Source organism: Moschus berezovskii, chromosome 8, assembly GCF_049115385.1.
Source record: "Moschus berezovskii isolate FMDL1 chromosome 8, NW_MosBer_1.0, whole genome shotgun sequence".
In the NCBI taxonomy this organism is placed as follows: domain Eukaryota; kingdom Metazoa; phylum Chordata; class Mammalia; order Artiodactyla; family Moschidae; genus Moschus; species Moschus berezovskii.
In genome coordinates this window covers 49,501,411-49,514,106 of record NC_142467.1, presented here as the reverse complement: position 1 = coordinate 49,514,106, position 12,696 = coordinate 49,501,411, and the positions used below count along the sequence as shown (strand labels likewise).

Sequence of the window (12,696 nt, the reverse complement as noted above, 5' to 3'; positions counted from 1 at the left end):
GCCTGTGGCCCCTTGAATTGGCTGTTGGCCATCACTGTGCTCCCTGTGGGCCTCCCCTGGTGTGAGCTCCACCTTGAGTCATCTCCAGACCTTGATTTCTTCATCTATAAAATGGGGGTGATAGTGAAAAAGCTCCTTTGTAAGGGCCCTTCCAGCTCTGAGAGTCCATGAATTCTGAGCCTTGCTGGCAAGATGCCTAGGAAAACTGTCCCGGGAGACCCACTCAGCATGTCACGGCCAGTGCTAATGAGGGAAAGGTAGGAGGGAGGGCAGGGTCAGATTCCTCAAGAACTAATTAGCTTCCTCGGCGGGGAGGGGTGACAAAGGGAGCAATTTTCCCAGCCACCAACTGAGCGGCTAGCCCTGGCCACAGGCTGTCCCATCCATCTACGCACCCGTCCATTTGTTCATGTGTCCATTTCTTCATTCCTTACTCAACAAACACAAAGTGAACACTGACTGTGTGCCAGCTGGGCACTGGCGATAGAAAGAGGAATGGTGGCCTGTGGAGAATTTACAGATTAATAGGGCCTGACCCCACCCTGATCCCTGACCTCAGGCCCCAGACTGAACCCTGACTCCCACCGACTCTGTCCCCTGTGTGTCCCAAAAGGGACCTCTGGGACAAGCAGGCAGCTTGAGCATGTGCTGTGGCCCACAGAGAACTGGTTCTGACTCCAGCCTTGCCACCCTTTGCTGTGTGATCTTGGTGAGTTACTTACAAGTCTCTGGACCTCATTTTCCATTTCTGTAAAATAGGGCTTCCTAGGGTTCTTGTGGGGAGAAGGCAATGGCAAGCCACTCCAGTACTCTTGCCTAGAAAATCCCATGGACGGAGGAGCCTGGTAGGCTGCAGTCCATGGGGTCGCTTCGAGTCAGACATGACTGAGCGACTTCACTTTCACTTTTCACTTTCACACATTGGAGAAGGAAATGGCAACCCACTCCAGTGTTCTTGCCTGGAGAATCCCAGGGACGGGGGAGCCTGGTGGGCTGCCGTCTATGGGGTCACACAGAGTCGGACACGACTGAAGTGACTCAGCAGCAGCAGGGTTCTTGTGAAGATAAAATGAGGTAATGTGCTGTTCTAGTATAGTCACTGCTGAAATTAGCCCAATTTATTACTTTTATAATATTAAAGTGTGAGAATTTTTAAATGATTGTTTAAATGGAAATGGGAAGACATTTTTCAAGGACTTATAAGAAACCATTAACGGTTGCTACCTGATTTGTGATGTGGAGCACTCGGAGGTAGAGGGACTTTTTTTCATCATATACCTTTTTATGTTTTTAATTTTTTTTAGTCCATGTAAATGTATCACCTATTCTAAAAAGGGGAAGTGTTAATATTAACAGATGACTATACTCTGAGTTTGAAAGGCCCTAAGAGATGCAGAGAAGATGTCCTGCCAGTTCATTCATGCAGATAGTAATGCTTACTGAGTGCTCACTTTTTGCCAGAAACTATTCTAGGGGCCAGGGTTAGGGGATGAACAAGTCAAGCAAGGTCATTTCCCCCTTAGAGCTTATGTTCTAGGCAGGGAGATGGATAATAGGGAAACTTGTAAAGAAGATAATACTAAACTGTGTTGAAAGCTATGAAGAAAACAAAGAGATGGGTTAGGAAAGGGTAGGACTGATTATAGAGGAAGACCCCTCCAGAGAGGTGAATCCTGAGTGATAAGAAGGAACATGGAATGCCCCCTGGGAAAAGATCATTCCAAGTAGAGGGAACTGCAAGTGCAAAGGCCCTGGGGCAGGAACAAAACTGTCATTTTAAAGGACCAGAACATCAATCTGGGCAGAGCCCAGTGAGAGAGAAGGGTGGCATAAGATGCGTCCAGAATGTAGTAGGGCCTTGACTGCTGGGGTAAGGCATTCTTGCTGAGTTTGGGAAAGTGCCTTGTCAACAGCCTTCAGTGGGAATCCAAACAAGGGGTTGGTGAACACTGAAAGGGTAATCCAGGAAGGTTTTACACAGGTGGTGGCATTTGAGTTGGGCCATGGTGGTTGGGTCAGGGATCTTTACGAGGAGAGGAGGTTCTAGGAAACGGTGAGTAAAGATCAAATTCCAGAGGAAAAGGCCATCTGTAGTTGGGGAGCATGGGTGACCATCTGTCTGTCTGTGTATCGCTATGGCTCCGCAATCCCATGTGCTAACTGGGCCTCTGTCCCTCCCGCAGCACTGGGCCGGAGTACTAGCCTCACCGAGAAGGATCTAAAAGAGGCCAAGGCGAGGAGCCAGCAGATAGCAGCCCAGCTGACCACCCCTCCCAGCTCCAACTCCCGCGGAGTCCAGCTCTTCAACAGGCGCCGGCAGAGGGTGAATGAGTTCACCTTGGAGAGCCACGGCCAGAGGGGACCGAAGTCTAGCCAGGAGCCCCTCAGAGTGCCCCCCGCCAGTCCCACAGGCCATGCCCCAGGGCTCAGCCTGAGTCCCACCTCGCTCCCTGAGCCAGGCCCTCCGAGAAACCCCACCTGCCAGAGCACTGACACAGGAGTCCCCAGTCACAGCATGGAGGGCTGCTCGGAGGAAGCCAGCCTGCTCCGGCACCTGGAGAAGATGGCCAGCGAGGAGGAGGAGGTACCACTGGTGGTTTATCTAAAGGAGAACGCAGCCCTGTTGACGGCCAATGGGCTCCACCTGTCTCAGAACAGAGAAGCCCAACAGAGTCCCCCAACCCCACCTCCGGAGGAGGTCCACAGCCCGGCCACAGATGCCAACCAAAACCTTCCCTCAGCCGGCACCACGCTCATCACGCCAGCTTCTAATGGCAACCACAACCTGCCAGCCACAGATGTCAATCAGAACCTATCGGCAGCCATCACCCCGCAGAGCCTGCCACTCTCCAGCGTCCAACAGAATTCTTCCGAGGCACAGCTCCCTCCAAATGACGCAGTGCCGGATTTCAAATCCAGCTCCCCGTGTGCTGGCGGGCAACCCCAGGAGCCAGCCACGGAGGTGAGATCCAGCACGCTCCTAATTGATAAGGTATCAGCTCCACCCACCGCCACCAGCACCTTCTCTAGAGAAGTTACTCCCATCTCCAGCTCCAGGCCTCTGGGCCCAGATTTCATGTCCAGCTCCCTGCTCATTGACGTCCAGCTTGGAGCCCCAGTGGTGTCCACAGAGCAAGAGATGGCCAGGCGGACAACCACCACCACCCCCACCAAACTGTACAGTGAGGTCCACCTCACGCTGGCCAAGCCTCCATCCGTGGTCAACAGGACGGCCAGGCCCTTTGGGATCCAGGCACCAGGCAGCACCGGTCAGATGGAGCGAAGCCCCATGGTAGAGAGACGACATCGTGGGGAGAAGGCCCCTGTCGCCCAGCCTCCCAGTGTGGCAGACAGGAGCCCCCGGCCACAGAGACACGTGATGTCCCACAGCCCCATGCTGGAGAGGAGGCCCGTGGCACAGCGAAGCCCTGCCTTGGAGAGACGCCCCCTGGGAAACTTCACCCCACCACCCACCTATGCAGAGACCTTGTCCACAGCCCCCCTGACTTCCCGGGTTAGGTCTCCCCCATCTTATTCTGCCCTGTACCCCAGCTCCGACTCCAAGCCTTCTCATCTAAAGGGCCAGGCAGTCCCTGCCAGCAAGACGGGCATTTTGGAGGAGTCGATGGCCCGCAGGGGCAGCCGGAAATCCATGTTCACCTTCGTGGAGAAGCCCAAGGTGACCCCGAATCCAGACCTGCTGGACCTGGTACAGACGGCTGATGAGAAGCGCAGGCAGAGGGACCAGGGGGAGGCGGGCCTGGAGGAGGAGCCCTTCGCACTTGGGGCCGAGGCCTCCAACTTCCAGCAGGAGCCCGCACCCCGGGACAGGGCCAGCCCCGCCGACGCCGAGGAGACTGTCCCCGAGTGGGCCTCCTGCCTCAAGTCACCGCGCATCCAGGCCAAGCCGAAGCCCAAACCCAACCAGAACCTCTCAGAGGCCTCGGGGAAGGGGGCTGAGCTCTACGCCCGCCGCCAGTCCCGGATGGAGAAGTACGTCATCGAGTCTTCGAGCCACGCTGAGCTGGCCCGCTGCCCGTCACCCACCATGTCCCTGCCTTCATCCTGGAAGTACTCCACCAACGCGCCTGGCGGCACCTTCCGAGTGGCCTCCCGGAGCCCGGCTCGGACCCCACCTGCCTCGCTCTTCCACGGCTACCTGCCCGAGAACGGGGTCCTGCGTCCAGAGCCCACCAAGCAGCCGCCCTACCAACTGCGGCCCTCCCTCTTCGTCCTCTCACCCATCAAAGAACCTGCCAAGGCCTCGCCTAGAGCTGCCTCGCCCGCCAAGCCCAGCTCCCTGGACCTGGTGCCCAGCCTGCCCAAGGCAGCTCTCCCACCATCACCTGCCCTGCCTCGGCCCTCCCGCCCCTACACCACCGCTGGCCAGGACGGCCTCCAGCCCACCGCAGTGAGCCCCACCTACAGCAGTGACATCTCACCCATGTCACCCTCCAGGGCATGGTCTCCCCGAGCCAAGCAAGCCCCCAGGCCCTCCTTCTCCACCCGGAATGCGGGGATCGAGGCTCAGGTGTGGAAGCCATCCTTCTGCTTCAAGTAACGGGCCCCACAGGGATCCCACTGCCTGTCCAAGCCCCTGTCTAGGGATCGGATGGAGAGCAGGAAGTGGCACGGGGCTGAGTCAGGAGTACAGGCACTCAGGGCTGACGCTGCCACCAGCTAGGTTTGTGCCGTTTGGGCAAGTCACCTCCCCTCTCCAAGCTATCGCTGCCCCTTCCCTCCCGCGAGGTGGCTGGACTCCATGTCTGAGAGATCTGAAGTCAGCTACCAGTGGGGAGAAGGGTCACAGAGAGAGGACCACTTGGCCGGCCCTAGTGAGACTGGGGGCTTCTTCACCTGGCCTTTGTGAGCTGTAGGGCTACCAGCGTCTTGCTGAGGAAAGGCCTAGAGGGGCCCTAATAGGGGCTCCTGCAGCACACAGAACCTGCCCTTGCGGTGGCACTGTCCAGCCCAGGGCCTGCCACCCCAGTGAGCAGCCCTCACCGTGGCCCCGGCGCCGGCCTCTTTCTGCCTGTTGCTGGATTCTCACCTGCACGGGTCTGCCTCTTCACCTCTGCCTTCCGGACACTGTTTCTTCTCCGCTGCTTCAGAGACCTTTGCCTCAGCCTCCACACTATCTCCTTTCCCGGGTTCTGCTGGATGAGGACTCAGCCCACCACTGCTGGCTGATGCTTTTCTTCCTGCCCCTCTGTTCAGCTGCCTTCACGCCCTCTTCGAACATCTGCCTCTGCTTTCTAGACAGCTTATGCAGTTCATCCCAGACCTCAGTCCAGGTTCCACCTGGCTTGCCCTCACTGTTCTGGGGTGTGGAAGGTCCCCGGGGATCCCCAAGAGAGAGCCCAGGAGAAGGCTCTGCAGAGGTGGGTGTACAGCCTGGAGAGAGGTCCCTAGAAATAGATCCATTGGTTGTTTTGGTTTCACCCTCAGCTCAGATCTGCACAGCTGAAAGAAACCATCTACGTGCCGCAGAAAGGGGTCCCATGGAGAGAGGCATCTCGGCCTCCCATTTGCTATGTGACTTTGGTCAAGTCACTTTCCCTTTCTGGGCCTCAGCTTTCTCATAAACACAATGAGGGCCCTCCTAGCTGTGACAGTCTGTGAGAAATGAGAGGACAGGACAGGCTGGTACTTTGGGAGAAAGGTCCTGTAAGTGACAAGAGTCCCCTGGGAAGAGAGGGGAAGGAAATTAGGACAAAGGTGTCCTAGGACATATGGGAAGTAGATGTCTGTAAGGGCGTCCGAGGAGGGTGTGGCTGGGGAGGCCAGGAAATCAAAAGTTTAGGCTCAGGTTCAGGATTGCCTGAAGACAGACCATGGGAACACAGCAAGGACTGGGGCAGGAGCACGGCAGCCCAGGGAGGGGACAGAGGAGACCTGGAGGAAAAGGCTGCGACTTAGGAGATCTGGATTCTAAAATATGGCCTCCATGTGTATCTTTTGGTCTTGGTTTCCCCCTTTATACTGTGAGGGTTTTGAGTCAGGTAGCTTGAGATCCTTCCCATCTCCAACACTTTTGATGTGCTGCGACCCCCCAAAACCATGTTTTGTGGGGGCGAAAGAATATAGACGCAAGAGACAGAATTCAGATGGAAGGCTCCCAAGACCGGGGGCTGAGCACCACCCACTATCTCTTTCCTAACCCTATTTCTGGGCTCCCCAGCGGAGCAAGGGGTGGTGGAGGCGGTGCCCGTGCTGGGCTGAGCCTGCAGTATTCGTGAGCTCTCAGCTCGTCTCCATGGGAACAGGGGGTACCTTCCCAGTGAGTTCATTCTGCCCGGAACATGGGGGCATGCGTGGGGGAGTCAGGAGTGAGCTCAGCTTCTTCATGCCAAGCCCCTCCCAGGACAGAGTGAAGGCCGTGTTCCGGGCCCCTGCTGCCTGTGATCCCCGAGGGCCAGCAATGGAAGAGCCCACCCTCCGTTCCTTCGCCAGGCTGTCTGAGCCCTGCCCTCAACTTTGTTCTCTCTCCTGTTCTCAATACACTCTGCCTCAAATCTGTCTTGCTGCTTCTTTTCTTCCACACTCACTGGCTGGTGGTCTGGGCCCTCTCCCTCCTCCCTGATCCTGGCCTGGGAAGTGGGGTGGGACTGTCCAGTTACTGTGTGTGAGCCTGTGGTGAGAGTCTGCATGCTGCCTGCATCTGCTGAGCGTCTGGATCTGCTGTGGGTACAGATGTGTGCTGGCTTGGAAGTAAGGGCTGCCTTCTCTCTCCCCCCGGTCAGTACTCAGGGAACCAGAATCCCTTGGAAGACACATTCTGTTTTCTCCTTCTTTGGAGTTTGGCCAAAAAGTGTGTAGATGGGAAAAACCCATGCCCCTTATGGTCCAGATTTATTTGAATTCTTTATAAGTGCCTTTAGCCAGAGCATGTACACATTTTTTCCCCCTTAGGTTCCCCCAGCATCCCACTCTTCCCATTATCTAAATCTGGGAGCTTCCCAGTCATCACTGAATATTATAAGTTTCTGCCCCTTATGGAGCTGAACAAGCTGCCATTGGGAGCCAGAAAAAATGGGTTCCAGCCTCAGATCTGCACCTGACTCCTTGTGTGACCTTGGACAACCCCTAGGCCCCAGTCTCCCCTTCCACACAAGGAGAGGATTACAGAAGCCGTGGGCTGGCTGGCTGTCTTTGGTGTCTGATATTCCTCTGTGCTCCACTCATGCCCACCTCACACGCATGCCCTGCTTTGGGGCTGGTGCTGGGTTAAGTGGGTGCTCCTTTCTGAATTTTCACCCATGTGCATTTCCAGGAAGCTCTGAGGGATATAATGAATTGAGATATTTTTCAGAAAGTGAATAATTCTGATTCCCTGCAGCATGTTCGTATTATGCACTCCCCCCACCCAGAGTGCACACACACCCACACGGACACACACACACACACACAGTCAGTACCCAGACAGGGCAGTTCTGATGAGGTCAGGCCTTGGCCCGATGCCAAAAGATGAGGAGATGCTCACCACTGCCCCCAACATTCCAACCCACACGTTCTGAGAAGTAAGTTCTGTTACTCCTTCCACTTACTGGCCCTAGCCTTTCCCTTGAAGCCACCAAAGGCAAAGGCAGTCCTTAGAGATGTCAGACAGTTATCATAGCTCCCCCTGCCTCAGCCTGCTCTTCTCCTGGCTGAAAGCCCTGGTTCCTCTGCCTTAGTGCTTGTGGATGGGCTTGGATCATGAACTCTTGACCTCACTTCCCACAGCCCAGCTGATTGAAAGATTCCTGAGATGGCTCACAGACAGCAGCTCGCACTGTCTCTGGCTCATATATATACAACTGTGACCCAGGAGTAAAAGGGGTGGAGCCCATGCTGAGCTTTAACTTTCCTGCTTGATGATTGGAGCCTTGGATATCCCCAGGAGGTCCCTAACATTACCAATCCCATGAACACTCTTTAGACTGTGATACATTCCTCTTTAGGCTAAAAGTCTCCATTTCTGAGTCTGGGCCCATCTAGTAGCTGCTGCATTGTTTGGAGAAGACAACTAATTTATCGCTTCTTTTTGATTGAGAGAAATGAGATTCTGACTAGATGAGAGGTTGACTGGTTAGGCTGTGAAAGTTTACTGCTTGGATGAGAGAATGGAGCTTATGAGTGGTTCTAGATTTTGATTGGGTAGGAGACACTGAACAGACCAGCTAGTTCTCCACTCAGAGATGCTTGCTGGTTAATTTGGATTGGATTGCAGACTGATTGGACTGACTTTTGCTGGAATCTGATTGGCTAAACAGATGGATGGTTTAGTACAGTAGTCCTCAACCTTTTTGGTACCAAGGGCTGGTTTTGTGGATGACAATTTTTCCACCAGGTGGGAAGGGGTGGGAGTGGGATATGGCTTTGGGATAATTCAAGGGCAGTAGGGTTCATGTTCTTATGAGAATCTAATGCTTCTGCTTATCTGACAGGAGGCAGATCTCAGGGGATAATGCAAGCAATGGGGGGAGGGGGGTGACTGTAAATACAGATGAAGCTGGCTCGCTGGCCACTCATCCCCTGCTGTGTGGCCTAGCTCCTAACAGGCCACAGACCAGTACCAGTCCATGACTCGGAGGTCGGGGACCCCTAATTTAGAAGATACATGCTGGACATGGGTCCCCAAGATCTGTACTCTCAAACCAGTTCAAACTACGTAAGCCCGCCTGCAGCCTTTGAGCAGCAGACAGTCACACACACACATTTCCTGGTGAGGCAGAACATACCAGATAGCTATTTACACCTCTGAACTTCATTTTCATCGCTGTAAAATGGCCTGTGATAACACCAGCTACCTCACCAGGCTGTTGTGACAATCTGATGAGAGAGGAAGGATGAGAACAAACTTTGTAGACTGGAAAGTCCCTAAGAAGGTAGGAAGCAGGTATGACTGTGCAGAGCAGACCCGTGCTTTATAACCTCAAAGAGGGTCAGCAACTTGGCCTCACCAAATTCACTCTCCCCTACCCCATGCTGGCAAGAGGTCCAGGGAAGTGAGCAAAGACCCAACTTCCTTTCATGTTTTATCTGTCGGTAGGCACTTACATGATCAAGGATCCAAGGAGCAACTAGGAGGTGACCATGGCAACACAACAGGGGGATTCAACTGAGAAGGCCTTTCCCTAAGTCCAGTCTTAGTAATAATGATCAATATTTTTGGTTTTAATTTTTTTAATAGATAGTATATCCATTCGGTTCAAAACCTTAAACTTATATAAAAAGTAATACATTAAAGGTCTTATTATTCCAACCCTTGTGGCTGTGTACCCTGCCCAGTTCACCCTACTTCCCAACAGAGACCCACTCTGGTTAGTTTCACGTATATCCTTTCAGTGTGTCTTTATGGTAACTAACATCTGCTGCACACTTAACCTCTTCTAGCAAATCTTCTCATATAGTGATATTCTTTTACATAAGTTATCTCATTTACTGCTCACAACAACCCTCTAGGATACAGGCTGACATACTCCCATTTCACAGAGGAGGAAACGGAAGCCCAGGGGCTTCCAGTTGCTTCTGTTGCTGAAGTAATTTGACCAAGTTAATTCATTAAACAAAGGGGTCTGTCTCCAAAGTGAGCGATCTTAAACTACCCGGCTCTCTGTGACGCACAGGGGCAAGCAGCGTGGGCTCTTTCAAGTATCTGAAAGATGAAAGTTGGGCCACCTGCATTTTACTGCAGGCACTACTAACTTCAGTTCAAAACTCCGGTACAGAGGAACAAAGCACTAATGCCTGCCGCCAACCTCTCTGCTCTCTCCCCAGGACCGCCGGGAGAGCTTGCCCACCTCCCCGCCCTGGACGCCCGGGGCATCCCGGCCCCCCAGCAGTCTGGATGGCTGGGTGAGCCCGGGGCCCTGGGAGCCGGGCCGTGGGAGCAGCATGAGCAGCCCCCCGCCGCTGCCACCGCCGCCGCCCATGTCCCCCTCGTGGAGCGAGCGCTCCGTATCCCCGCTGCGATCTGAGACGGAGGTGCGGCCCCCCAGCCGCCAGCTGCAGGCGCTTCTGGCTCGAAACATCATCAACGCCGCCCGGCGCAAGAGCGCCTCCCCGCGGCCAGCGGGCGCCGAGAGCCTCCGGCCCTTCTCCCCGCCGAGGGCGCCGGCGCCACCGCCCCCGCCGCGCATGCGCTCGCCGCAGCCTGCCCGTCCGGGTCCAGCCGCGGCCCCCGGGGCCACGTTCGCTCCCATCCCCCGGAGCCCGTTGCCTGCACCGCCTAGGCCCTTCCCCTACCGCCGCTCGCCCACGGACTCCGATGTGTCCCTTGACTCCGAGGACTCTGGGGCTAAATCACCCGGCATCCTCGGCTACAACATCTGTCCCCGCGGGTGGAACGGCAGCCTGAGGCTCAAGCGTGGCAGCCTCCCCACCGAAGCCTCCTGCACCACCTAATAAGCCTTCCCCGCCTGCACCCCATCCCTGCCCTGGGAGGGCCGAGCGGGGAAAAAGTGTCATCCGGCTTGGGAGATCCCAGCACCATGTCCCCAAGGGGTCTGGCTACTTTGACAGCCCCAGAGATCAGGGGTCAGCGGGGGAGAGCTCTGGGCTTGGGGGTGGGGTGATGATCCAAGCTTGGGTTCTAGCCCTCTCTCTATCATTCAGTCACTGTGGAAAGACCTTCCCAATGCTCCTCAGCTTTCCCATCTGTTTAATAGAGCTTTGGCCAAGGCAATCTCAAACCTCTAAATCCCCCCTTCTATTAATACACACACAAGGCAGGGCATTGTATGTATGGCTCCCTAAACTTGCTGCGCTGCAGGATTCCATACTCCTCTCCCACCTTCCTGGCTCCGATCTCTGGAGTCTGGCAAATGAGGGGGTGTGTTCCGGGGATCCTATGCCTGAGTTGCCTGTCCAAGTCCTGGCTTGACCATCCGCCTCCCTGGCACCAAGTCCCAGGGAGCAGCTGTTTTCCATCCCTTCCCAGACAGGCTCTATTTTTACCATGATGACCTTTAGAGAGTCTCCCAGGCCAGCTCAAGGTGTCCGGCTGGCCTCTCTGGAGAGAAGCAGCAGGAAGATTCTTCCTCTCAGATCCCTCTCATGTTTTCTCCATCCCAGTTCAGACTGCCTGGGACATCTGTAGCCAGAGAAGAGAGTTGTAAGGTGATATTTCCCCCAGGCCCAGGACTTGGGCCTCCAGGAATGCTATAGGTGTCTGCAACTCATCTGCCCCTTCTGGGCTCTTTCATGGCAGACTCTGGGCTCAGAGCTGAGCTGGGGAGAAAACAGTTTGACCTGGAGGTATCTGTTTTCCTCTGGCTTTACTTGATAGCCCTGAGTTTGAGGTTGCCCACTTGGAAAGAGGGAGGTAAAGAGTTGTTATGGGCAGTATGCAAGCCATGGCAAGGAGGCATAGAGGAGATTATAGTAGGGAATGAATTGGCTCATACAACCTCTGAGGGCTCTTCCAGTCCTGAAATGCATTCCATAGCATTAGGAAGGAAGGGAGAGTAAGTAGTACTGGAGGACTGGCTGGGCAGATGAGTCTGGGTGGGTAAGTGAGGGGTTAGACCAGAGTCTGCCTGTGTTTCTGGTTCCTTAGGAATTAGCCCCACTCTTCAGTTTCAGGCTCAGCATCCGTATTGTGCCCCTATGAGTAGGCACTGTTCTGCCTCATCTCTTTCCTATCACACTCTGGGCTAGCCAGTGTCTGGTGCCCAGTAACACTGGGGAGCCTGGCTGCAGGCCCTGGCCTGTCCCTTAAGCTGTAGTGACTCTGATTGGGAACCCCAGAAAGGACACAGGGAAGAATGTACCTCAGTCCTGTAGTTTCCAGAGCTGGCTCGTGGTGCCCTCTAGAGGTTTAAAATATCAGTTTCAGGATCCTAAGGGTGGGAGTGGGGGCTGGAACTGGCTGAGGATCAGAGGTACGTATGTAAGTGAAAGGATACCAGGATGTTGCGAAAGGTGAGGGACAGAGGGTGATTTGGGGGGTTAGAGGTAGACTTACCCCATCCCTCAGGTTGATATTAGACCTGGAACCCCTTAGTGAGGCTAGAGCAATCTGGGGTCAGGATGGGAGAGAGCAACAGTGTTCCTCAGGCCTAAAAATTGGGAACATAGGCTCTGGTGGTAGGAAGTTGAGAGGGTGCTCCAGCTTGTCAGTGATGAGTGATCACATTACTGAAGTCCCCTCCTGCTTCAGGGACCCTTGTAGCATGGGAGGCTGGGGCTAAGGGCCTCTTTCAGAGAAAAGACACTATCAGGTTACAGTTAATACAATGGCACAGAAAAATCCACTTCTACCTGCATTTCCCACAAAGAGCCAGCAGGAGGCAGCCTTGAGAAGCTGAAGTTCTGTTCAGCTGCTCTCTCCCTGTCACTGCCTTTTCCCCTAGTCCTCTTTTCTAACCCACTAGAAATTGCTTGTGTCCTGCCTTTTGCCTCCTGTAGAATTCAGCTCTGGCCCTCAATAAATGCTTCTTGCATTCTTCTGTCCCTTGTGTCATTTTCAGCTATGTCTAAAGCTCTTCTCTTTCCCCCAACCACGGAACAGTCCATGGGATGTGGGGTGGATGAGAATGTTTGATACACAGGGGATGGGAGCTTGGAAAGTAGCAACCCTGAGGAGAGATGGGGAACGAAGATAACACTCTGGGCCACAGAAGAAGCCCTTGGTTGAAGTTCTGGTCTTATCATCTACTAGCTGGGTGACCCTGGGTAAACCCATTCCTTCTCCAGGCCCCAGCATCCCTA

At 54.5% G+C, this 12,696-nt stretch overlaps 1 protein-coding gene across 2 annotated transcripts in view; it reads left to right on the top strand.

Annotated features, from left to right (window-relative positions):
• Window positions 1–12,438, top strand: part of SYNPO (synaptopodin) — a 32,812-nt gene extending 20,374 nt beyond the window's left edge. Inside the window, exons 2-3 of one of the 2 annotated variants that reach the window (XM_055431326.2) lie at window positions 2,184–4,531; window positions 9,763–12,438. In XM_055431326.2, the coding sequence (XP_055287301.2) occupies window positions 2,516–4,531; window positions 9,763–10,389 (2,643 nt within the window). In that variant the 5' untranslated portion in view covers window positions 2,184–2,515 and the 3' untranslated portion in view covers window positions 10,390–12,438. Of the gene's footprint in view, window positions 1–2,183; window positions 4,532–9,762 lie in introns of those variants that run through there. The other variant, XR_008686555.2, reaches the window with a different exon arrangement.
• Window positions 12,439–12,696: the final 258 nt, after the last annotated feature.